The sequence below is a fragment of the Xenopus laevis genome, chromosome 8L, assembly GCF_017654675.1.
Source record: "Xenopus laevis strain J_2021 chromosome 8L, Xenopus_laevis_v10.1, whole genome shotgun sequence".
NCBI classification, from domain to species: domain Eukaryota; kingdom Metazoa; phylum Chordata; class Amphibia; order Anura; family Pipidae; genus Xenopus; species Xenopus laevis.
Genome location: NC_054385.1, coordinates 2,753,263 through 2,781,219, shown reverse-complemented (window position 1 = coordinate 2,781,219; position 27,957 = coordinate 2,753,263). Strand labels below are relative to the sequence as shown.

The window sequence follows — 27,957 nt, the reverse complement described above, 5'->3', positions numbered from 1 at the left end:
ATAGAGGCCCTGGGAAGAGGGAGAAGTCTGAGCCCCTCCAGGGACCCTGAGAGCCGGCAGTGAGTGCTCAGCAACACCAACGGGTAAGATGGGGGGCATGTACAATTCCTAACTGGCACAACAACACCGTAGGTACTACAGCAGGTGGGAGAATCTTCCCAGAAGGTTTTTTCTAGCAATTCAAAGTAAGTCGGCAGTTACAGGCCTAAAGTTACAAATGATGGGTTTTCTTAGATCAGAAGAGACCCCCCTTCCTCTGTGGCCCTAAAGGGAGCGTGAGGCAGGTTCATAGCTTCTTATTTCCCATGCTAATGTGATACTAATGTATTTAACATCCAAGGAGCCAACCCACTGCATTAATTATTAACCCTTTCACTGTACAAAATGCTGGTGGTGTTTGGGAGCCGTGCACCCCAGAGACTGTAGTATCCAATGACAGATACTATCCTCTAATCCTACAAATGTTAAAGGGAATGTTCTTCCAAGAATTAGAGTTGAGTATAAGGTATACTGGGCTGTCTTCAGCAGTAGTGAGGCCTGGGGCAACATTAGAACCTTCAGCTAACACTGAAGGTAGATGAAGGTATTGTACGACAAGATGGAGACAGCAGGGCAAGATGGAGACAGTAGGACAAGATGGAGACAGTAGGACAAAATGGAGACAGTAGGAGAAGATGGAGACAGTAGGACAAGATGGAGACAGTTGGGCAAGATGGAAAAAGTAGGACGAGATGGAGACAGTAGGGCAAAATGGGTGACAGTAGGACAAGATGGAGACAGTAGGGCAAGATAGAGACAGTAGAACAAGATGGAGACAGTAGGGCAAAATGGAGACAGTAGGACAAGATGGAGACAGTAGGCCAAGATAGAGACAGTAGAACAAGATGGAGACAGTAGGGCAAAATGGAGACAGTAGGGCAAGATGGAGACAGTAGGGCAAGATAGACACAGTAGGACAAGATGGAGACAGTAGGCCAAGATAGAGACAGTAGAACAAGATGGAGACAGTAGGGCTAGATGGAGACAGTAGGGCAAGATGGAGACAGTAGGGCAAGATGGAGACAGTAGGGCAAGATGGAGACAGTATTGCAAGATGGAGACAGTAGGGCAAGATGGAGACAGGAAGGACATTATAATAAATAGTGCCCTCAGGTGACATTACCCTTTGGGAGCTGATGTACCACACACCTCAATGCCACTAATTACATGAATGATCTGCCGCTGGGCTTGCCAAGCCATTTCCAGTTGGTATCAGTGAATGGAATCAAGGCTTATGAATGGCAGGAGTGGAGCCTGATCCCACTAATGACGTGATTTAAGTGACGTGTATGTGAATGCCAGGCCGGGTGCCAGTGCTCAGCCTCAGCGCAAACAAACCAATTCCATTAATTAACATTTCCACTCCTACACGCAGCTTGCCCTACTATCCAGCCCCAGCCAGAAAGGGAACACACGCGTGAGACATTCCTTTAGCTTCATCAACATTTGTCCTTTGACCAACCTTACTGGAGGGTTACTACCAATCTCTAGCCAATCAGATCATTAAGACATTTATAAGGGACAAGCAACCTTTTAACCAATCATAGAATTAGAAAAAAAGTCACAGTACTAGACCCAACAGCAGCAAATCAGAAGGAAAGGAAGCTAACACCCCACCTCTGTGATACATTAGTTTAATGAGTACACACGGACAGGATGCAGCAGGGGGGGAAAGCTGAACATACCTTTTAGTGGTAAGTGCTTGCTGTAAATTCAATTCTGCTGATCACGCCTCCCTTGGAATCGTGCCGGCTCAGCTGTACAGATCCTTGGAGACACACAGTCCCCCGACTAACAGAATGTACAGAACACATATTGCCAATACATTTGCTTGGCCTTGAACGGAGAGAAAATAGCCAGCCGATGAACGGATGCAACTCAATGCTAATGGCTCGCCCGTTACTATAACCCTGATGAGAAGAACCACCTTCTCCCCACAAGGTGTTTGTATTAATGTTTGCTGAATGTGACCTAGACTGCCTGCCATAAAGCAAGATTGGACTGCTGTTCCTTTCCAGAAAGGAAGTAAAGACAAGCACAAGTTACGTTCATCCAAACAAAAAGTAACTGTAACCTTTCAGAACAAAACAGCTTAAAACGTTCCCTTAAAATCCTTGATACAATGTTGCACTGATTGGGAACATTAATCAGTAATGTTCTCATAGTGTTTCCTCTTTCTTGACCCAATTTGTACTGAAATTATATGCGGCTAATGTAACACATGGAGGAAGCCATTTTCCTTCGCTCACTTCCTGACATGTGACTTCCTGACATGTGACTTCCTTAGACCAACGTCTCCACGTTACAACGTTTTCATAAAAGGAAACTGAATCGTTGATACAATGTTGCCCTGATGGGGAACATTTATAAGTAACATTTCTATATCATTTCCTGTTTTATGACTCAATTTATACTGAAATTATATGCGGCTAATGTAAAACATGGAGGAAGCCATTTTATTCCACTCACTTCCTGACATGTGACTTCCTTAGACCAACGTCTCACATTAAAACGTTTTTTTTTAAAGGAAGCTGGATCGGTTGATACAATGTTGCACCGTTGGGAATCAGCCTCTAGAAATGTTCATTGATAACATGTTTATCTTGTTTCTTCTTAATTTATACCTCAATTAAATGGTCCAATTAGAACACATGGAGGACGCCATTATCTTTCCCTCACTTCCTGTAAGAGATACATGTGACTTTCTTAGTCCATTTTTCAAGGAGAAAATGAGCCAGGGAAGAGATCACAGTGAGATTATTGTTACACAAAACTCACGACTAATAATGGCGTGTCTGGGCTACGGATGAGGGTGAGAAGGAAGGTGCAAATGGAACTGTCCTGGAAATCACAGCAATGAGAGGAAGTGGAAGGATCAATAAATGATGGCGTTAGGATGCAGGGCTGGCATGTCCATCACTCACGGGAGGGGAACGTATTACTGTAAGAACAATGTGTCATTCGCCAGACGCACGGAAAAAAACTGGTTTTCAGCCAACGAGAATATTTATGATGCGTCTCAGCCCCGACCCGACGTCTGCAAACATCAAAATGCTTATTTCTGCGAGAGCCATATACCAGATGCACCCTTATATTTCCTCTGATGGATGCAACACTAATGTATCTACAGACTTCACTAGCTGCTTTTAGATACCATGTCCGATAAACAGTATGGCAGCTTATACCCTCATACTGTACTGTCTAAGGGAATCAATATGGTACCTCCTCCCATATGTATAAATACAAATATACAGAGAAGGAATGTTCTGGGCACACAATAAGCTATACCCTCATACTGTACTGTCTAAGGGAATCAATATGGCACCTCCTCCTCCCATATGTATAAATACAAATATACAGAGAAGGAATGTTCTGGGCACACAATAAGCTATACCCTCATACTGTACTGTCTAAGGGAATCAATATGGCACCTCCCTCCTCCCATATGTATAAATACAAATATACAGAGAAGGAATGTTCTGGGCACACAATAAGCTATACCCTCATACTGTACTGTCTAAGGGAATCAATATGGCACCTCCCTCCTCCCATATGTATAAATACAAATATACAGAGAAGGAATGTTCTGGGCACACAATAAGCTATACCCTCATACTGTACTGTCTAAGGGAATCAATATGGCACCTCCTCCCATATGTATAAATACAAATATACAGAGAAGGAATGTTCTGGGCATACAATAAGCTATACCCTCATACTGTACTGTCTAAGGGAATCAATATGGCACCTCCTCCTCCCATATATATAAATACAAATATACAGAGAAGGAATGTTCTGGGCACACAATAAGCTATACCCTCATACTGTACTGTCTAAGGGAATCAATATGGCAACTCCCTCCTCCCATTTGTATAAATACAAATATACAGAGAAGGAATGTTCTGGGCACACAATAAGCTATACCCTCATACTGTACTGTCTAAGGGAATCAATATGGCACCTCCTCCTCCCATATGTATAAATACAAATATACAGAGAAGGAATGTTCTGGGCACACAATAAGCTATACCCTCATACTGTACTGTCTAAGGGAATCAATATGGCACCTCCTCCTCCCATATGTATAAATACAAATATACAGAGAAGGAATGTTCTGGGCACACAATAAGCTATACCCTCATACTGTTCTGTCTAAGGGAATCAATATGGCACCTCCTCCTCCCATATGTATAAATACAAATATACAGAGAAGGAATGTTCTGGGCACACAATAAGCTATACCCTCATACTGTACTGTCTAAGGGAATCAATATGGCACCTCCTCCCATATGTATAAATACAAATATACAGAGAAGGAATGTTCTGGGCACACAACTGTACGTTGTTTTGTATATGAACACAGAGGTGTGTTATCCAATAAGCCTTTAGGTTGGTAGAGGACAGGCTGCAACATGAGAGCAGTATCTATAAGTAGAGTATAACACACACGAGTGCTGCTCTAGGAGTGATGTGAATGTGATGTTTCCCAGGTGTCACAGTGAGACACATATTGTCAGTACAAGGATGCTGGTGATAGTGAATATGTATGAAGTCTATTCCAGTGCCGAGCCTGTGCCTTGTGTCCTACTGTGCTTAGAAGCTGTATGGGAGAGGAGGGGGCGCATTTATCCGAGAGCCCCTTGCATTCTGCCCGTGTATAATCAGCTCTGCCTGCAGCCTGTTCCACATCGCTATGGATAATAGATGCGAGCGCTCCCTTCCCGCTTCACTAGACTCCCATCCTCTTCTTCCCAATAAAATCCGCCAGCTCTAATAAGCCTTAAGCCTGTGCACTGACCAGTAACCCCCAAAGGAACAGGGGATTGCTGCTTCCATACCTGCCAGCCTCGGCCTATATATATATATATATATATATATATATATATATATATATATATATATATATATATATATATATATATATATATATATATATATATATATATATATATAGTTAATATTTACTGTAGAAGGATATTATAAAAGTCACCAAGGAGTTCCATGACCATATAAAAGCACAAGGCCGAAGGTCATGGATCTCCGAGGTGACTTCTAATATCCTCATATTTTCCAACAAGGTGTCCTTTATTTATTATAATACACAAGTTTCAGTGAGTCATGTGACAAAAATGACATCACTGCTCACCGTTTCTAACTGATGACATCACTAGTCACTGTTTCCAACTGATGACATCACTAGTCACTGTTTATAACTGATGACATCACTAGTCACCATTTATAAGGATATAATTTACAGGATAGTCATGGCTTTTGTGTATTATAGATATAGATATATGTATTATATATATACATATATATATATATATATAGATATAGATATAGATATAGATATAGATATAGATATAGATATATATAGAGAGAGAGAGATTCTGATACTGACCCAATGAAAGGCCCCAGTGAGATTTTAATACCCTAATTTAAAGTTTGTAGCTGAAAAACCCTTTGCTACATTATTAAAGGGCAACTTAAGGCCAGAAATAATTTGCTTTTATATAGTATAAAACTGCAAGTAACCCTACACAAAGACACAGACTACAGTCTCGGGAGAGATTACCATAGATGTGTAGTTTGCTACAATGGGGAATGGAAACCTGCTGCATAACCTCTTGCCCATTTTACTGTGTGCCCCCCTCCATCAGAATATTAACCAGCAGTTTAGTAGTATTGAGCCGACTGAGAAGATATAAATAGACCCTCCTCCTTAGAGGCCTTCATATGATTCCTGTAATTAATCAGCCCCTCAGGCTATTCAATTTAACTCTTAGCATGTTATAGAATGAGCAATTCTAAGCAACTTTTCAATTGGTCTTTATTATTTATTTGTTATAGTTTTTTTAATTATTTCGCCTTTTTCTTCTGACCCTTTCCAGCTTTCGAAAGGGGGTCACTGACCCCCATCTAAAAACAAATGCTCTGTAAGCCTCCACATGTATTGTGATTGCTGCTTTTCATTCCTCATCTTTTTATTCAGGCCTCTCCTATTCCTATTCCAGTCTCTTATTCAGATTAATGCACGGTTACTAGGGTAATCTGGACCCTAGCAACCAGATGGCTGAAATTGCAAACTGGAGAGCTGCTTAAAAAAAAGCTAAATAACTCAAAAATCACAAATAATAAAAAATGAAAACCAATTGCAAATTGTCTCACAATATCACTCTCTACATCATACTAACAGTTAACTCAAAGGTGAACAACCCTTTTAAGGAAGAACACAATGTATTTGCAGTTTTGGTTAGGGACAATAGACCTGGGGGGGGGGGTCGGAGGGGGGTCCGTATCCAAACATCACTCACTAAAGGGCTGATAACATTACACGGTCCCCTTCATCTCATTCATGTCACCCAAATCTATCTCCTTCTGATGAGACGTTCATGGATATTCCGTGGGGCCGCAGAGCGTTCCTATAAATGTAACATTGGCGCTGGAGCTATATTGGGCTCAAATATCCAATTAACCACATGACGGATCTTATTTAAAGAACGAGGATTTATAGGCCGTCGCTACTAGGGACAGGGAGAACTAGATGGGTCTGTAAGGGACACAGAACAGCCATGAGTGTTGCTGATCTCCTGCATGTGCCAAGCTGGGGGTGCTGCTGGTGTACACGGACCCTGCACTTCTCTGGGGTGGGCATTCAGACTATAAAGAAGGTACAGCTGCACTGGGACCACCAGGAACCCATGCAATGTCTTAATTAAATTGTTTTCTCTGCAGCACCCCTTCTTCCACTGCTGCCTGTCTAACCCTGCTCTCCTCTAACCTCCAACCTCCCATGAACCCAGGACACAGAGCAGACTGGCTCTCTGCTCCCTCCTGTACCCTCCCAACTCTCTGCACCCTCTCAACTCCCTGCACCTCCATGTACCCTCCTGGCTCTCTGCACCCCCCTTTACCCTCCCAGCTCTCTGCTCCCTTTCAACTCCCTGGACCATCATGTACCCTCCCGACTATCTGCACCCTCCCGGCTCTTTGCACCCCCCTGCACCCTCTCAGCTCTCTGCACCCCCTGTACCCTCCCGGCTCTCTGCACCCCTTTTACCCTCCCAGATCTCTGCACCCTCCTGGCACTCTGCACCCCACTGTACCCTACCAGCTCTCTGCACCCTCTCAGCTCTCTGCACCCCCTGTACCCTCCCAGCTCTCTGCACCCTCTCAGCTCTCTGCAACCCCTGGACCCTCCCAGCTCTCTGCACCCTCTCAGCTCTCTGCACCCCCTGTACCCTCCCGGCTCTCTGCACCCTCTCAGCTCTCTGCACCCCCTGGACCCTCCCAGCTCTCTGCACCCTCTCAGCTCTCTGCACCCCCTGTACCCTCCCGGCTCTCTGCACCCCCTGTACCCTCTCAGCTCTCTGCACCCCCTGTACCCTCCCAGCTCTGTACCCTTCTGGCTCTGTACCCTCTCAGCTCCATCTCGTCTCTCCCCACTCCTCATTTCATTGACAAATTGTTTCCTTCTCTGGCACAATAATCAAATAAAGTCTCAGGGAGAGACAGAGAGAGAGTGTGGATGAAACAGGAGCAGCTCTGTATCTGTCTATTTACCCTCGTGGGGGGTATCTGTAACCAAACCATGCGCCAACCAAAGGGACAGGGCACTCGTGTGCAAATCAGCCCGACAGCCTAGAATTCTGCATATAAATAATGTATAAGAGTCATATTTCTGCCGGGCCCCTGAGGGCCAAATGAGTTTCTGATGGCAAGGCCTCGGGGGAGGACTGAGAACATTTCAATATTTAATTTTCCCATTTCCTTACAGCGAGCGAGTGGCAAATAGGAATCGATGCAGATGAGAAATGAGCGGCAAGAGCCATATTTAACAATTAGGAGGTGACAGCCCCCCAGTGGCCCCGCGCCAGATTCATCATTGCGCTTCTCTCCCCAGACAGAACAGGGTGCAGGTTCCGGCCCAAATGACAAGGCAAGAGAGAGACTGTGAGTCAAGTCGGAAGAAAAGACTATTAATTAAAAACCATTCTCTTATCTGCGCCTCCTGCCTGGAAACTGGGAACAAATGGAAAACTGGCAGGAGCGGGAAATGGGGCTCCAGCCATTAACCCACTGGCTGCCACATGCACTGATTAACACCTTACAAATATATGGCCTGGGGTTCAGTTCCAACCAGGGCTCGGTCTGTATGAAGCTTTTAAACATTAGGCTATTTTGTTAAATAACAACCCAAAAATGATATGTATGATGTTTGTTTGTTCTAACTGCTCCTACTCTGCCCAAAAATACACTTTTAGGTACAAAACTTTAATTCTTTATAGTCCCTGCTCCAGGGCTGCTCTCTTTCCCATGGTCAGACAGGAACTTTCCCTTTGGAGGTGCCTCCAGTTTCCTCCTACAAATGATCCAGATACTGAGCTTAGAATCTTTGTACTTACTGGGCTACTGTCTCTCAAGTAAGTACTAACCCTAGTATGGAGCTCGAATTACCTGTACTTCTTGCTTCAGGGCTGTTCTCTTTCCTATGTATATTTTTACTAATACTATACTTGTGTATGAATCACAATAAATGAATAGGATAAACATGGGTTATTACAATTCTACATTTAAATAAATGCAAAGTACAGTTACATTAAAGATTAAGTGTTAAAGACACAAGAGGAAGGAGATTTCTGCCATATAGAGCTCACAATCTATTGTCAGACAAAAACCTCCCGCTGACTAAGAGAATCCAATCCAACCAAGTACAGAGCTCTGATTATCTGTAATTTTGCTCCTGGGCTGCTCTCTTTCCCATGGTCAGACACAAACCACCTCCCCCTGGTTAAGTGAGACCAATCTACCCCAGTATGTACCCAGGTAAATAATTCTGATTCTTTGTTCTTCTTGGGTTCGCCTATTTTAAACAGTTATGTAAGGGGTGGGGCTAAGGGAAACCCCTCTAATGGCCTTCTTAGTCAGGTTCAAGCTCCCCCACACTGCCTGACCATGGGAAAGAGAGCAGCCCAGGATAAGAAAGTATGGACAATCTAAGTACAGAGAATCAGAGCTCTGTACCTGGGTAAGTACTGGGGGAGATTGGATTCACTTACCCAGGGGGAAGTTCCTGTCTGACAATGGGAAAGAGAACAGCCCAGGAGCAGGAAGTACAGAGAATCAGAGCTCTGTACCTGGGTAAGTACTGGGGGAGATTGGATTCACTTACCCAGGGGGAGGTTCCTGTCTGACCATGGGAATGAGAGCAGCCCAGGAGCAGGAAGTACAGAGAATCAGAGCTCTGTACCTGGGTAAGTACTGGGGGAGATTGGATTCACTTACCCAGGGGGAGGTTCCTGTCTGACCATGGGAATGAGAGCAGCCCAGGAGCAGGAAGTAGTAAGTTCTCAGGGAAGACCAGTACTTAGCCTTTTTGTCCTAGGTTTCAAAATTGTTATACCCATATATGTTCAAGTAGACTAGTGAGCCCATGAGTTACTCACGTTGTACAGGATGTCTGTCCATCCCTCCATAGTGATGCACTGGAACACGGTCAGAACTGCAAACAGGATGTTATCAAAGTTGGTGATTCCAAAATTCGGCCCCTTCCAATAAACCCGACACGTGGTCCCGTTTTCACAGAGTCGGGCTGGAAGTTCTTCCCCACAGGGGAAATCTCCTACAGGCTCATCTGTTTAGGATAAAGAGGGGCAGTTAGGGCAGATACCCATGTGATTAGAGGAAGGGATGGAGCTAACGGATACCCATGTGATTAGAGGAAGGGATGGAGCTAACGGATACCCATGTGATTAGAGGAAGGGATGGAGCTAACGGATACCCATGTGATTAGAGGAGGGGATGGAGCTAACGGATACCCATTTGATTAGAGGAAGGGATGGAGCTAACGGATACTCGTGATTAGAGGAGGGGATGGAGCTAATGGATACCCATGTGATTAGAGGAAGGGATGGAGCTAATGGATACCCATGTGATTAGAGGAGGGGATGGAGCTAACGGATACCCATTTGATTAGAGGAAGGGATGGAGCTAACGGATACTCGTGATTAGAGGAGGGGATGGAGCTAATGGATACCCATGTGATTAGAGGAGGGGATGGAGCTAATGGATACCCATGTGATTAGAGGAGGGGATGGAGCGAATGGATACCCATGTGATTAGAGGAAGGGATGGAGCTAACGGATACCCATGTGATTAGAGGAAGGGATGGAGCTAACGGATACCCATGTGATTAGAGGAAGGGATGGAGCTAATGGATACCCATGTGATTAGAGGAAGGGATGGAGCTAATGGATACCCATGTGATTAGAGGAAGGGATGGAGCTAATGGATAGCCATGTGATTAGAGGAAGGGATGAAGCTAACAGATACCCATGTGATTAGAGGAGGGGGTGGAGCTAACGGATACCCATGTGATTAGAGGAAGGGATGGAGCTAACGGATACCCATGTGATTAGAGGAAGGGATGGAGCTAACAGATACCCATGTGATTAGAGGAGGGGGTGGAGCTAACAGATACCCATGTGATTAGAGGAAGGGATGGAGCTAACGGATACCCATGTGATTAAAAGAGGGGATGGAGCTAATGGATACTCATGTGATTACAGGAAGGGATGGAGCTAATGGATACCCATGTGATTAGAGGAAGGGACAGTCACGCCAGTTCTCACCTGAGTCATCAGAAAAGCAGGCCTTGTGGAACTTGCCCATATAAAACTCCAAGCCAATAATAGCGAACATGACAATAGCGAAGAAGAGGAGTAGGCCGATCTGGAGCAAGGGAACCATCGCCTTCATGATGGACTTCAATACCACCTGCAGGCCTGTAGCACAGAGATACAGAATATATCACATGATTAGATTGGGTCCAATATTACATATAAAACCACCACGAAAGCATCTATATAGCCTGCACTATTCCTGTTCCTTTCTGTCCTCTGGTTCTGACTCTTGAAATAATGTAGCAGAAGTCAGGTCTTCTCCAGATGTAGAATACATTATTTCAGAGGGACAGACAGCACGGTGACAGTTACACATAAGTGGCCACTGGCAAGTTGTTTAGAATGACATGTGTATAATAATGAAGTCTCAGGGCGACTCTGCAGAATGAGGGGCACAGCTCATCCGTTAAACAAGACGCCATCAGGATGACACCTCGCCCATTACTTACTTGGAATTCCAGACACCAGCTTTAGAGGTCTCAGCACTCGAACCGCCCGCAGCGTCCGCAGGTCAAAGTCTGTCCCAGCTGTCGCCAGAATCCTGCAGCAGAAAGAGACAAATGATCAGTGCGTCTACGGTAGCAAAAAAAAGGAAAAAAATCTGCCCGTTTGGAGGTGTTGGGTAGGTGCACCACAGCAATCAATTATGGCTTGATGTTACCCCTAGGCATTTCTCTGTGGGGTCCCTTTAACCTATTAATTAGTCTATTTCCTTGAGTCATTATAAATGAGATTTATTACAATGACGTGTCTCACATCTGATTTACGACCACAGTCTGGAACGCGCGTGATTTCATCCGATCCCTGATCTGAGCCATGGAAATAAAAGTAGGAATTACAGCCCTCCCGGGGGGGCTCACTATTGAACCAATGTTCTTATAACGGCCAATGATCACCACTTGGGCAACCCGGGGGACAGAGTGTTTGGCTGAGGCCCTGCCATTGTTGCAGTGCAGATGGAGAAGACACATGCTTGTTGCATCATAGAACTTTCTGTCTTAAGTCTATAGCTAGAATCTCTGCCATAAAGCAAGGCAGGACTGCTGTGGGCTTTCCAGAAAGGAAGAAGGGACAATGGCCTGAGCACCACTGAGGTCTTCCCTACAGAAAAGAGACCAATCTTGAATTATTTTCCATAAAATGCTCACATAACTCACATAATATTACACACAGTCATACTTTACACTTGAGAAGCCACCCATGGATGATAAGGGCCGTACAGGGATAGAGAAGACCTCAGCTGATGCAGAAACCAGGCCTCGTGCATTGCACAGGTCTATGGTAGCAATAAGGAAGCTGATGGCAATGGGCCCACCAGGATGCTCCCTGGTTCCCCACAGGCCAGTCCATCTCTAATAATCATACATATAAATGGCATCATCTCTGGAGGCCACGCTGAACCTTTGCTGCCCATTTGGAGACCAACTGCAAGTTCAAATCTGCCTCCAGAGAGTCCAATTCCATTATAATTTGACATGAAAAGAGACAATAATCTGTTACTGTTCCTCTGTGGAGCATCCATGATGGGTTCCATTTATCAAAACAAGAATTGCATTCTGTGCTGCAACATTGGCACCAGGGGACCCATTTTGCATTGTGTTTTCTGCGTGGAAAGGGAAAGTTTGCACCTTGATACATCAGTCCTCTGGATATTGTCTGTAAAAAGTCTCCTAAAGAACCACAGTTGTCAGGTTGTGGGTTTCTTGCATAAAGGTATGTGAAAAGCTGGCCTAAGCCAACCCCCTCACCAGGTACTGGAAGAATAGGGTCTTGAGATTTTGCTTCCAAGTTTAGATTCAGCTTTAGATTAGTGTTTGCTGATAAAGAGCCGGTGCCATGTTCTCCATCCATTGCTTTCCAGTGGGGGTGGTTCAGACGGTTCCAGTTGGGTTGGACTGGTGGGTGTCAGACCCCAGTGTTGGAAAATTCTCTAATTTTTCTGAGAGTGTGTTCTGGATTTCAGGTTCTCTGATAGACCCAAAGGGCCTCATACATCTAAGTTAGCAGGGACCCCCCCACCCCAGGAGGTCCCAATCATTAGTTCACTGGTCCCCTGGGTGATGGGCCTTCCACAAAATGGGCCTCAACAGAAACAAATTACCATTGCACACACAGCATCACACCATGCACATGATCAGCCCCAGTCACTTCTCAATAATGTCAAAACTGTGCCCATGGTCCACCCCCAAAAGCCTCACCTAATCACGTCCCAACTCTTGATGGTATTCTGGGTTGGGAGAGGTTGGGTCAGAGTCAGGCATCACTAGCCTTAATCCATTTAATAGAACTAGGGGCCAAATATAGTTAATTTGTTGAGAAGGACACTAGAAAGAAGCCAAGCCGTGTATCTCCCAGGTAAGTGGCTTCCTTAACAGTATTTAGGCCCCTATAAAACAGAAAGTAGGACAAAGCTACATCTGTATCAGTGATATTCACACAACTAATCTGCTCTTCAGGTTTTATTGATATTTTCGTACAGATTTTGAGGTATGAATGTAATTATGCCCGGGGGGCTTAATAATAAAAATAGCCACCATCACAACACCCCTGGTTAAACATGTTAACTTTCCCTTCAAACAAATACATCAAATCTCCGAGATTGATAGAGCTTGGAGTTTTCTCGCTGGCCGGATTATAACGACGCCGTATACTGTACTTCTCGCTTCTGAATTTCAGGGTCGACAGAGGTTAATTAACTCCACCAAAGCCTCTCTCTCTCTCTCTCCTTAAGCTGAGCCCATCTCTTCTCTGGTGTTTAAGCGCTTAGACTTGAAGCAAGGCCTTCTCTCTGTTCTCCTCCTTGGCTAATAACGTCTTTAACCATGAAACAGTAACAAAACCTCTCGCTCTCTCTTAGGGTTTTCAAATGAGATTTCAGGGGTAAACAAGATCTATGCCAAGGAAGACTCAGGGTTCACAGGCGGAGGTATAGTGCCCCCTGATGTGAGGAAAGGCATTAATAGAAGCCATAACTTTCTGAAAGGGGTTTCGTCTGACCTTCTCCTTCCTTCATTACCTCTATAGGATTCATATTTCAGCCCACCCAATTCACCTTCTTTGTAGAGGACTTACTCAGCAGAAGTTGGGTTCTGCTCATGTGTGGGCCTTGTCTAACCTCTATATTCCTATCTCTCATCTGCCCTTGTCTTAAGTTGGATATATATTTTAACCCATATTGGCCAGCAACAGAATGACCTAAACTGGGATGATCCAATCTTTGGGCTTCCTGTCAATGATTGGAGCATAATTGTGGCCTATGGCAACCCACTGGAAAAAGACCAATGTGCCAATAAATACCTGGCCAATTTTTAGCCATATGTCAGTCAGGCACGCTATTGGATGGGCCTCATACATGGCCCAATAAGCTGCTGACACGGCCCAAGAACCCCTCAGGATATGTATTCAACAGAAAGATCGATTGATTCTAGTTCAGCCTTGCTCCCTGTTGCCGTTGGTGGAGAACAATAAAGGTGTGTGTCAGAACCCCATACCATTTCTTACTGTTTAACTGCTTGGCGTCTTCCATTCCAACTCCATTCTCCTTCACATTGGGGTGCACATCTCTTCAGTGACTTCAGTAAAGTCTTGAGCTGGTTTTTGAATGGTTTGACTTTTATTCTACCTCTCTCCAACTAATGGCATAAGTCACTGGTAGCATCTTATAGGGCATAATTAAAACAATTGGTCCCAATATGAAATGGATTATATACACATGAATTTTGGTGAATTAATAATATACTGATGAATTAATATTGTATAGTATGTATCACTTTTTGTATGATGTAAATTAAAAAAAAACCCAATTAATTGAAATTGTTGCACTTCAATGATTAATTAATCATTCATTAAATTGATTATATGAAGTAATCTACTGTGGGCAAAAAATAAGATCTTTAAATTATTATCCCTATCTTATAGGGCCCCCCATTCCCCAAACTTTGGGAAACTGACCTGATGTACAAACATATTTACATCAGCCATAACACCCATCAGACCCTCAGTGTTCCTGGTATCACCTTCTCCTAAAATCCCCCTGAAAGAAGGGCAATTAATAAAAGCCATGAAATGTAGACCAAGGTCTTAGAACTGTGTGGTCCATATTACGCTCAACATTGCACTGCAAATTAGCCAAGAAACTGGATTATTATTTTCTATAGAGTTGAAACAGCGGAGGTGCTGTCTACTCTACTCTCCGAGAGACAAGACTAAGAATTGTACTGTGCTCGTGGAGCAAAGACAGAGAATGGGGGAGGAGATGGTTAAATCAGAGGGGTCGGTAGGGAGCACGGAGCAGGCTGGAGGCAGGAGATGTGCATTAAGAAGCAAATAAAGGCACGGCAGGTAGAGATGCCACTTATTAAGAACATTGCAAAGGACATTAACACCTTCCCCCCAAACCCAAGTCTGATGTATACTCGCTGGACATTGCAGCCTACACCCAAAAAGCTAAATTCGAGCAGAGGTGCCAAGATGCCTTTTGACACATTACCCAACAAGTAATAGACTTCTCATCTCTTCCTAACAGCTACACAATGGGTATTTGGGACGTCAGAGACAGTGGCAAAGAAGGAACTTGATGGACGAGAAGATTGGAAAGTTTTAGGACACTTACACAATGATATTTTGTACAAGGTACTAATGGTGCTGTGTTAATAGTGATTAGAATCCGGTCACAATGAACATGATTGATGCTCAGGGGGCGTGCCCACATCAAGGCAAATAATTAGCCTCTCCTTTCAAAGAGCAATCTGCTGCCCTTCCCACTACATCTGCCCCTCATTCCATTATCTTTCATCTATAATGTCCCAAATCATTATATCAATGCAATAAAGCAATAGACCATGTCTCAGGGTGGAGCTCGGTGGTGAAACGAGAGCCGGGTCTCAGAGCATTTCTCTTTGACCTAGCGGGCGGAATAATCCTAATTAACACACTTTCATTAAGGAATTGTCAGCGTGTGCCAGATAATCCAGCCCGAAAGCGCCGTTTTATAATTAAACATTGGGAGCGAGGGAAAATCAAAGGAACGGATCCCTGAGACAACGAGCTTCCGCTGAGCTGCCGGCACATTGCTTAGTTATACCCACCATAAATCAGGGTCCTAATTAGTCCTATCCAAGAGCTCTGCTACTGTGAGAGGTAAATCTTTACATGTATCTAGATAAGGTTACTCTGGTCTGTACTCATTGCTTGAAAATAGTCCTGCTCCAGTGCCCAATAGTCAGACCTCAGCTACGTCTCCTCATCAGCATTCTGGAGGTCCAAACCCTGCTAAGGTCAACTTAACTCATAATAATCTTAAAGATATATAGAAACATTGACGTAACAGTCATCCTGCTATAGTTCCAGGGGTACCCAGGGTACAAATAAGTACTCACCCCAAATCTCCCCCTAACTGACCTTCAGACTGGGCCCCCTTAGCTCATAACAAGGTTACAGATATATAGAAACATTGGGGTAACAGTCACCCTGCTATAGTTCCAGGGGTACCCAGGGTACAAATAAGTACTCACCCCAAATCTCCCCCTAACTGACCTTCAGACTGGGCCCCCTTAGCTCATAACAAGGTTACAGATATATAGAAACATTGGGGTAACAGTCACCCTGCTATAGTTCCAGGGGTACCCAAGGTACAAATAAGCACTCACCCCAAATCTCCCCCTAACTGGCCTTCAGACTGGGCCCCCTTAGCTCATAACAAGGTTACAGATATATAGAAACATTGGGGTAACAGTCACCCTGCTATAGTTCCAGGGGTACCCAGGGAACAAATAAGCACTCACCCCAAATCTCCCCCTAACTGGCCTTCAGACTGGGCCCCCTTAGCTCATAACAAGGTTACAGATATATAGAAACATTGGGGTAACAGTCACCCTGCTATAGTTCCAGGGGTACCCAAGGTACAAATAAGCACTCACCCCAAATCTCCCCCTAACTGGCCTTCAGACTGGGCCCCCTTAGCTCATAACAAGGTTACAGATATATAGAAACATTGGGGTAACAGTCACCCTGCTATAGTTCCAGGGGTACCCAGGGAACAAATAAGCACTCACCCCAAATCTCCCCCTAACTGGCCTTCAGACTGGGCCCCCTTAGCTCATAACAAGGTTACAGATATATAGAAACATTGGGGTAACAGTCACCCTGCTATAGTTCCAGGGGTACCCAGGGAACAAATAAGCACTCACCCCAAATCTCCCCCTAACTGGCCTTCAGACTGGGCCCCCTTAGCTCATAACAAGGTTACAGATATATAGAAACATTGGGGTAACAGTCACCCTGCTATAGTTCCAGGGGTACCCAAGGTACAAATAAGCACTCACCCCAAATCTCCCCCTAACTGGCCTTCAGACTGGGCCCCCTTAGCTCATAACAAGGTTACAGATATATAGAAACATTGGGGTAACAGTCACCCTGCTATAGTTCCAGGGGTACCCAGGGAACAAATAAGCACTCACCCCAAATCTCCCCCTAACTGGCCTTCAGACTGGGCCCCCTTAGCTCATAACAAGGTTACAGATATATAGAAACATTGGGGTAACAGTCACCCTGCTATAGTTCCAGGGGTACCCAGGGAACAAATAAGCACTCACCCCAAATCTCCCCCTAACTGGCCTTCAGACTGGGCCCCCTTAGCTCATAACAAGGTTACAGATATATAGAAACATTGGGGTAACAGTCACCCTGCTATAGTTCCAGGGGTACCCAGGGTACAAATAAGCAATCACCCCAAATCTCCCCCTAACTGGCCTTCAGACTGGGCCCCCTTAGCTCAAGGTTACAGATCTATAGAAACTGGGGTCACCCCTAAACCTGTAAATAACAGCAGCTTAGTTATCAGTGGGTGGGTAATTTTGAGGGCTTTGTGGTTTTATTAGTGTAACAGTTTTGGACAGTGAACTACAGGTCTTGCAAGTCACATTCCATGATTGTAACCGGACACTCATATATATATATATATAGAGTTTGGGGAGCTGAAAGATGAAGGTAGATACCAAATGCAGAAAGGATCAAAAGAGAGAACTTCAGAAGACAACAGGGGAGCCTTTGAAGAAAGAGAGAGAGGATCCTCTGATATAACAAAATCTATGGGTTTTTTATTGCGACCTAAAAACCCACCAGGATAGGCTCTCATGTAATACATTGACTTAATGGTGAATTAATACACCTAATTGTTAAAGAGGGTTTATTTATTTACTTTAAACAACCAGCATTAGGGTGAGGGTATACAGTAGCTTATTGTGTGCCCAGAGCATTCCTTCTCTATATGATATATTTGTGTTTATACCTATGGGATGGAGCTGTCATATATAGGCCAAGCAGGGCTCTTCCAGTCAGGCAAATAAAATGGCAGTTTGTGTATGATCCCTAGCCTGTTATTACAAGCAGCGGCTCCTGCACGACGCGTCCCCCCTGGGATGTGCAGGTGAAAACGCGAGCTGAGGACGGGGCTTATCTGCTCTGGGAGAGAGAGTGCGGCCAGGACAGGGTTTAGTTACCCACAACCCACCAATCAGTGCAGGAAGTTCAGTGCAGAATAAAAGGAAGGAAGCACTTCCTTATCATATATATAATTGTTGGACTACGACTCCCAGCATGCTCTATCAACAGCAGCTTGGATATCCATTGTTCTTTACCTGCATTCACTTTCCCCTCTTCCCTATCTCTCAGCACTTCTTTCTCTTTTCCACCCCCATGACCAATTCCTCTTACATCCCTCTCTTTCCCTCCCCCCACATCTGATTGCTCCTTTTTTTATCTTCCGCAAGCTTAATAGTTCCCACCTTGACGTCATTGCAGAATGAATTATCTATATTTGTTAATGTCACAAGAGCCTAAGCTGGCTTAGATACGTTAGTAAATGGCAAGGGTGCAGTCAAGACAGAAGCCCGGCTCTATATATAGCCCCCCCGCGTTCCTTTCCACCTGGATGAGAATCCTAATTTTGTATGACAAAGCAATATACTGTGAGGTCTCTGAGCGTCAAACACATACAACAGAGCAGTGAGACCTTCCAGTAAGCTGCCTGAGTAACACAATCATTCTACACAACCAATTTGGAATCAGCTGACTCAACTATCCATGTGCGTGTGTGTGTGTGCCACTAATTATTCTCCAAGGGAAAAACCTTGCCTACGTGTATTAGATTCAACAATCTCATTCTATTCTTGACACACAAGGGTTACTGTACTGTCGGTGGTGGGTCACCAGGACCTCCTAAAGAAGGAATCATGTAGGGTTCATGTGTAAAGCTAGACAATGGTAGGTTATGAAACCAACTAAAAAAGCCTGGAGGAATGAGGTCCAGAATATCACTTAAGATGACCATTTGCTTTCACAGCTGGAACGTCACACCGGTGTTTTTGGATCAACTGGGATTCTCACCACCACACTCAAGTCATCTGTTGAAACAGAGAACCTACAAAGAACCCAAATGTGGTCTTGGTCCCCTCAAATAAAACATTTCCTCAAAACAGTTCCACAGGTAGCCCAAGAACAAAGCCATCTCATAGGAAAGACATGCAAACGTCTTCTCTTAGAACATGGGGCTCAGGCAGCATTCTTCTCATCTTCTTTAAAAGGTTATACTCCACTAACAAACCTACAAACATATTTTTCTCAAGAAATGGTCAATGCCCCCCCACCTCAAATAAAAGACCTCACTGCCTTTTTCTCAAACCAGGAAAGATAAAAACGCATTCTCAAAGCAAAGACCCAAAAGGAGTTATTAAAACAAGGACCCACGGAGATGTCTTCTTTAAGAAAGGATCTGAACAGATGTATTTTCAAACTGAAGGCCTACACCAACATCTCCTCAAAGCCCTTCCATATGTAGTCCTAGAGCAAGGACCTGAAAAGATTTCTTGGAGGAAACACATGAAGAAGACGTGTCCTAAAACATAGAGCACAGGCAACAATCTTCTCAGAAAGGACCAATTAAATGTGATCAATTATTTTCTTTAAAAGTTTCTTCTCAGAACTACAAACACATTTTCTTAAAGAAATGAGCCACAAAGCATTTTCTTCTCAATCTAATAAGGTGCCCATCTGCCTTCTTAAACCAAGAAATAACGAAAAAAAAACCTTCTCAAAGCAAAAAGAAGGACCTATGGAGATATCTTTTTAAAGAGAGGATTTTAATTGTCTACATGAACATCTCCTCAAAGCCCTCCACATATATGTCTTTTCCTAGAAGATGGGGCACGGGCATCATTCCTTTCAGAGAGGACCAACAGATTTCTTCTTCTTCTTCTTAAACCAAGGCAGATGTGTTCTTAAAGTAAGGACCTACCTAAACCTACATAAAGCCAAGACCTTCTAAAAAATACCTATTGCCTAAAGAAGGCTACAGATGTGTTCTTCAAGAACAGCCTACAAAGCCACCTCATAATGAGACTCTGGTCTTTTCATTTTGATCCACAATTCCCAAACGGATCCTCCATGCCATTTAAAGGGCCTACATACTTTACCTCCCTTGTTTCAAATCAGGAACCTACAAATATATCTTCTTGTAGCAAGGACCAAGAGAGACTTAAAAGACCTAAAAAAAAAAACAGGACCTACAAAACTCTTCTCTTCTGTCCAGCCATCTTTTCAAAGAGAAGGTATCAAGACCTTCTCTCAGTAACCTGTACAGGTATCTTCATAGGGAACTGATCAAGGTGGACTCATCCAAAACCTAAGGAGACTTATTCTCAATGAATGGGTCAAATAATATGGAAAAGCCTGAGGCTTCCCTAAGCCTACCCAAGGTCTGCCTTTGCCCCGTCTCCATGCCACTGGGCCCCTTTCACTGTCCTTATGGTATTCTGCCAAGGATGGATATATTTGCTCCAAAGAGCCTACAATCTAGGACAAATACACAAAACCCAGCCCAGACAGTAATATAGCATAGAGATACCACTGAGCAGCGGGGAGTGCCGAGTGCTTGAAAGGAAAAACAAAAATTAATTATAGATAATGTGTTTTTTAATGCTTGCCTGCCCCTCCCTGCCTCTCTGGGGTCTCAGGAACTGCGTGTCTGGATTTTACTGCCACCCCCCCTGGATCCAGCGGAAAATAAATAACCGGGCGCAGCTCTGTGTGATACGTGCAACTGCAACCCACCTGGCGCCAAGCAACAGACAAAAAATATACATTTTGGAAGCATCAAATTCCTGTATTTTCCTCCAAACGTTACAAATGTCACACGGATTGATTTCTAGGTGATTCTCTGCTAATTCTGCACCTGCTCCACTGATTAGAGACCTCACACAGGAACGCATGTAAAATAGGCACGGGTAACGAGGAGCAATCAGCAGTTCTCCTGGTAGAGATTACATTCCATCAACAGAACATTCCGTCTCTGCATATTTGTATTTATACACACCAAGGATGGGAGGTCAGGTCTAAGCAGAGACAGGATCAACCGGCTTTTATCTAAAGGCTCCATTTCATATACAGAACTGCTGTCTGGAGAGGCCTGGGACTGTGAGAATGACAACATCATCCCTGTAGGGTTTATTCCTCTGGGTTTCCATCAAATTAATGAGATAAAATAGTCTATTTTGTCTTTTCTGAGCAACTCCCAGACAGGACTTGTCTCACCGCCTCCCGGGGGAGGTCGAGGATTTGGAGAATACATTTTATTTTTGGAAAGTAATTTTTACTTCAGCAACTACTTCTACTGCCTGACTCCCTAGGGAACTCACACATCTCTCACATGCACCGACACATGCATAAATCTGTCTCCCGAACCCTACTCTGTCCTTCTACTCTGTACTGGAGACTGTTACTATAGGCACCATCTCTCCCTACTATACCTGCTATCCCACAGTCACACTCCCTTCCCAGAGACTATTATCCACTGTTACTATAGGCACCATCTCTCCCTACTATACCTGCTATCCCACAGTCACACTCCCTTCCCAGAGACTATTATCCACTGTTACTATAGGCTCCATCTCTCCCTACTATACCTGCTATCTCACAGTCACACTCCCTTCCCAGAGACTATTATCCACTGTTACTATAGGCACCATCTCTCCCTACTATACCTGCTATCCCACAGTCACACTCCCTTCCCAGAGACTATTATCCACTGTTACTATAGGCACCATCTCTCCCTACTATACCTGCTATCCCACAGTCACACTCCCTTCCCAGAGACTATTATCCACTGTTACTATAGGCTCCATCTCTCCCTACTATACCTGCTATCTCACAGTCACACTCCCTTCCCAGAGACTATTATCCACTGTTACTATAGGCACCATCTCTCCCTACTATACCTGCTATCCCACAGTCACACTCCCTTCCCAGAGACTATTATCCACTGTTACTATAGGCACCATCTCTCCCTACTATACCTGCTATCCCACAGTCACACTCCCTTCCCAGAGACTATTATCCACTGTTACTATAGGCACCATCTCTCCCTACTATACCTGCTATCCCACAGTCACACTCCCTTCCCAGAGACTATTATCCACTGTTACTATAGGCACCATCTCTCCCTACTATACCTGCTATCCCACAGTCACACTCCCTTCCCAGAGACTATTATCCCAATGTTACTATAGACACATCTCTCCCTACTATACCTGCTATCCCACAGTCACACTCCCTTCCCAGAGACTATTATCCACTGTTACTATAGACACCATCTCTCCCTACTATACCTGCTATCCCACAGTCACACTCCCTTCCCAGAGACTATTATCCCATTGTTACTATAGGCAGCATTTCTCCTTACTATACCTGCTATCACCGCTATTCTGGAGGCTGCTCTCCAGGACACAGATATAAAAGCAGTGAGATTTACATTAAGCAGAGGAATAAATTGCACATTACTTGAGGCTTGTGGGCGATGCTCAGTAATTACATTGCAAAAAGAAAATATGGCAGCTAAAAAGACACTGTTAGAGAGTAATTTATGCCAAGTATTTACATAGGGAAAATCAGGTTTCTGTCGCATGTATTGACTCCGGGGGGAGAGAATGATGGAGGCACCAGCCTACGTGTCGCTCTTATCTTGCCCTCTTGTTGAGCGCATTTTCTGTGCCCACGAGCAGCTGTATATTTACACACACATATATATTAAATACAGATCAGGCCGAGGATAGTGAGAGTGCAAAGCACAGCAGAAACATTTATAATGGTGAAGACAGAAACATCTACGGGGAAATACAGGGATCACCATAGAAACCGGGCCAAAGTGGAGCGCATCTCGGCTAATCAAAATATGACTGGGAACTGAACGGGGCCCGTCCTTAACCATCGACGTGCTGGGGGCCAGCGCACACGCTGTGATGTACAAGAGGGAGAGTTGTGCCTCCATAGAAACAATACAGGGGTCACTGATCTTAAGTGAATTAAAGCAAATTGCTGATTGGCTGAAATTTGCACCCATCTAAATTAATGACCAGGTGTCTAGCAAGTATAGCTGGCCAGTTCAAGGTCCCTTTAAATATCCCAGTAGCAGTCCAGTCCAGCCAATATAAAGCTCCCACATCTGATATGTGAAGGGCAATAACAGAAAGGCTTTTGGGAGATGGATGCTGATATCAGCCCAGGTCTGCAGCGTCTCCACTTTCATTTCCGCTCGGCTATTCACAAAAGTCCACAGTAAAACTCCTGACACTCTCCCCGTTCCGCCATGTTCAACCTGCGGCAGGGAAAGGAGCGAGAATATGAGAAGCTGAATGGAGGAGAGGAAATTGGGGAAAAGATAGAGAGAGGGGCCGGCAGCATATTAATATCCCTCACTCCTGAGGCACAGGGAATGGAATCACAACAACCAATATCCAATTTACTAGATCAAGAATTTGCTTTGGGTGCTCAGTAACAATTATAATCTTCATAATGTACTAAGGGAAGCACTATGGCAGCTCCCAGTCTGTCTCTTTGTTTGGGATGCAGAAGACTATCTATCTCTATCTCCCTCTCTCTCTCTATATATATATATATATATATATATATATATATATCTATCATCTATGTATCTCTCCATCTAATTATCTATCTATCTTTCTCTCTCTCTCTCTATTTCTCTATCTATATCTGTCTCTCTTGCTATATATATATATATATATATATATATATATATATATATATATATATATATATATATATATATCTGTAGCTATCTCTCTATCGATCAATCTATATATCTATTGCTCTATCTATATATATCTATCGCTCTCTCTCTTGATCTCTCTATCTCTATATATCTCTCTCTCTATATATTTATCCCGCTTTCTCTCTCTCGCTGTATATATATCTATTGCTTTATCTATCTATCTCCACTGATTATCCAAACGTTCCCTCCGCCCCAGTAGTGGATTGGGAACAGGAGATCATTTGAGCCATTGTTGCACGGAGCGAAGGAGACAAAGAAAATGACTCACAACTTCACCCAAAGTGAAACGAGAGGCAATTTGCTTTCAAAGAAAAGGAATGGCAGGAAACTCGTTAATAAAGGCCAAGCTATTAATTTATGCGTCAAGCCTTGAAAAGAAGCAGAATAGGTTGGTTCCTTTATACAGATGGAGAGGGGTCAGGGAGAAGATTCGTCAGTGGATCAATGTTCTATGGGGGTGATATGCTGGGAGGCAAACGTCTGCCCCTTGTGGCTTTAAAACCTTAGAAGAGCCAGAAGAGCCCTCCTACAAAATCTCTTCAACCATGCTCCCAAAAATGGTCCTGCAAAGTTGAGCAGTGGCATTAGTGGGCAGCATTGACTGGCTGGGTTTAGTTCTCCTTTAATAGAGATGCAGTTACACTTGGCACAGCCCATGACAAAGCAGAAGCCGGCACAGAGTGGATTAGCGGCCCTTTCAGTGTCAGTGCCCGGCTCTCACCTGAATAGATGTCTCTCTGCGTGTGCGACCAACAGCTTCCCTGGCTGAGAAACAGATATTGTCTGTAAACTGTGCAGGGAAAAATCAATACGTGATATTACTGGTGTATCCTAGCAGCAACTACACCGTGTTCTCTGAGCCTGCGCCCCCCTCGCTGTCCCACATGCAACGAAACATAGAGTAACACTAAGTACTTAGTACTCTTTTGCTTCATCAGGACTTATATTTGTATATATGGATAAAACTACAGCATAGTAGCAGTGGGATAATAGCACAGCAGCCCCTATAGTAGCAGTGGGATAATAGCACAGCAGCCCCTATAGTAGCAGTGGGATAATAGCACAGCAGCCCCTATAGTAGCAGTGGGATAATAGCACAGCAGCCCCTCTAGTAGCAGTGGGATAATAGCACAGCAGCCCCTATAGTAGCAGTGGGATAATAGCACAGCAGCCCCTATAGTAGCAGTGGGATAATAGCACAGCAGCCCCTATAGTAGCAGTGGGATAATAGCACAGCAGCCCCTCTAGTAACAGTGGGATAATAGCACAGCAGACCCTCTAGTAGCAGTGGGATAATAGCACAGCAGCACCTATAGTAGCAGTGGGATAATAGCACAGCAGACCCTATAGTTGCAGTGGGATAATAGCACAGCAGACCCTATAGTAGCAGTAGGATAATAGCACAGCAGCCCCTATAGTTGCAGTGGGATAATAGCACAGCAGCCCCTAGAGTAGCAGTGGGATAACAGCACAGCAGACCCTATAGTAGCACTGGGATAATAGCACAGCAGCCCCTATAGTAGCAGTGGGATAATAACACAGCAGCCCCTATAGTAGCAGTGGGATCATAGCACAGCAGACCCTATAGTAGCAGTGGAATAATAGCACAGAAGCCCCTATAGTAGCAGTGGGATAATAGCACAGCAGACCCTATAGTAGCAGTGGAATAATAGCACAGCAGCCCCTATAGTAGCAGTGGGATAATAGCACAGCAGCTCCTATAGTAGCAGTGGGATAATAGCACAGCAGACCCTATAGTAGCAGTGGGATAATAGCACAGCAGACCCTATAGTAGCAGTGGGATAATAGCACAGCAGACCCTATAGTAGCAGTGGAATAATAGCACAGCAGACCCTATAGTAGCAGTGGGATAATAGCACAGCAGCCCCTATAGTAGCCGTGAGTATAATTTAAATGCAGCGAAGGCTCCCAGATACACATGTTTAATTTTGGGGATTAGGTAAATCCCAAGAGGCAGACACAGGAAAGAATGAAGGGATCTATATGCTGGAAAAGAATCTCCAACACACGATATTCTACCCAAATCTTTCGCCCCTCCTTCCTACCATCTGAAGGTAACATATTGCTCTGCCTCAGAAGAGGTGAGAGAGAAATGGGACCGAGTGTGATTGTTACCCACCCAAAATCTCCTCAGTGGGATAAACTGTATCCTTTCTACTCTAGATCATGTTCCTATGTTATTTTATTATATGTATGATACTGTATATTATTATACAATCTATTTGATATCTAGTATAGGTCAATCTATTTGATTTCATTGCGGCTTCTTGTCATATTCTTTGATTTTCGTTAAAGGAATCACCCAATCTTCATTCAACATATTTCTGATTATTGTTTCCCCCATCGCCGTGCCTCAGCACTGAATCATTCATATATTATTACACTTCATATCATATTATTACTATATATTATTTTACAGTCAAATCGCAAGTTTACTTTCCCACATTTTACCCTTTTTGGAAAAAAACCATCTCTTTGAAATGAGGGGGGAAAGATGCACCAGCATTTGGAAATAAGGAATTTGCCCCAGCCCTTGCCCCTGGTGTAACAGGTAAAGTACATGAGCCCTATGGGGGCCAATTCTGCGTCCTTCTCTCAGTGCACTTACACCTGGGGTAATAGCAACAATTAAATCTTAGGTGGGAGGTGACCCAAGAGTCAAATGATTGGTGGGACATCCTCTATACAGATCGCTTCTTCACACCTTTGTTCCCAAAAAAACCCTTTCTATTGGGCAGTAAGTGTTAAAAATAACATTATGATATTATTATATTTATAAAATCAGCTCTGAATGATTAAGCTGCTTGCGTCGGGGGAAAGTACCCCATGTACTGTACTGGCACCTCCTTGCTCTAATATGTATAAATACAAATATACAGAGAAGGAATGTTCTGGGCACACAATAAGCTATACCCTCATACTGTACTGTCTAAGGGAATCAATATGGCACCTCCTCCTCCCATATGTATAAATACAAATATACAGAGAAGGAATGTTCTGGGCACACAATAAGCTATACCCTCATACTGTATTGTCTAAGGGAATCAATATGGCACCTCCCTCCTCCCATATGTATAAATACAAATATACAGAGAAGGAATGTTCTGGGCACACAATAAGCTATACCCTCATACTGTACTGTCTAAGGGAATCAATATGGCACCTCCTCCCATATGTATAAATACAAATATACAGAGAAGGAATGTTCTGGGCACACAATAAGCTATACCCTCATACTGTACTGTCTAAGGGAATCAATATGGCACCTCCCTCCTCCCATATGTATAAATACAAATATACAGAGAAGGAATGTTCTGGGCACACAATAAGCTATACCCTCATACTGTACTGTCTAAGGGAATCAATATGGCACCTCCTCCTCCCATATGTATAAATACAAATATACAGAGAAGGAATGTTCTGGGCACACAATAAGCTATACCCTCATACTGTACTGTCTAAGGGAATCAATATGGCACCTCCCTCCTCCCATATGTATAAATACAAATATACAGAGAAGGAATGTTCTGGGCACACAATAAGCTATACCCTCATACTGTACTGTCTAAGGGAATCAATATGGCACCTCCTCCTCCCATATGTATAAATACAAATATACAGAGAAGGAATGTTCTGGGCACACAATAAGCTATACCCTTATACTGTACTGTCTAAGGGAATCAATATGGCACCTCCTCCTCCCATATGTATAAATACAAATATACAGAGAAGGAATGTTCTGGGCACACAATAAGCTATACCCTCATACTGTACTGTCTAAGGGAATCAATATGGCACCTCCTCCTCCCATATGTATAAATACAAATATACAAAGAAGCAATGTTCTGGGCACACACCTTCCCATCTTTATTCATGATGTGTTTATATTTGTTGTTGTTATCAACTTGTTGACTGCCGATCCTATCGCTTCCCATAAGGAGCGTGAGACAATAGTGCAAGTGTTTGCACATTAAACAAGATCTGTCGGGCTGCTTCTCTGCTTTGGGCTGAACCCTGTTTAAGTACACGGTGCTGGAAAAGTCCGGAAACCACAAGCAGCAGATGGGAAGGGGTGTGTGGGCCGAGGACGCTTGG

At 43.9% G+C, this 27,957-nt stretch overlaps 1 protein-coding gene and 1 long non-coding RNA gene across 16 annotated transcripts in view; one reads left to right on the top strand and one right to left on the bottom strand.

Moving 5' to 3' along the window:
* cacna1b.S (calcium channel, voltage-dependent, N type, alpha 1B subunit S homeolog) overlaps window positions 1-27,957 on the bottom strand; it is a 99,592-nt gene that overhangs the window by 51,042 nt on the left and 20,593 nt on the right. For all 15 annotated transcript variants that reach the window (XR_005963192.1, XM_041572301.1, XM_041572300.1 and 12 more), the window contains exons 4-6: window positions 11,171-11,262; window positions 10,671-10,823; window positions 9,486-9,673 (exon numbers count right to left, since the gene is read on the bottom strand). Coding sequence is in view for 14 of the 15 variants with exons in the window: in XM_041572301.1 (XP_041428235.1) it covers window positions 9,486-9,673; window positions 10,671-10,823; window positions 11,171-11,262 (433 nt within the window). In the remaining variant the exon portion in view is untranslated. The remainder of the gene's footprint in view (window positions 1-9,485; window positions 9,674-10,670; window positions 10,824-11,170; window positions 11,263-27,957) is intronic.
* Window positions 6,563-8,245, top strand: LOC121396855. The gene is made up of 2 exons (XR_005963193.1): window positions 6,563-6,710; window positions 7,817-8,245. It is a non-coding gene; the product is annotated as an uncharacterized LOC121396855 (long non-coding RNA).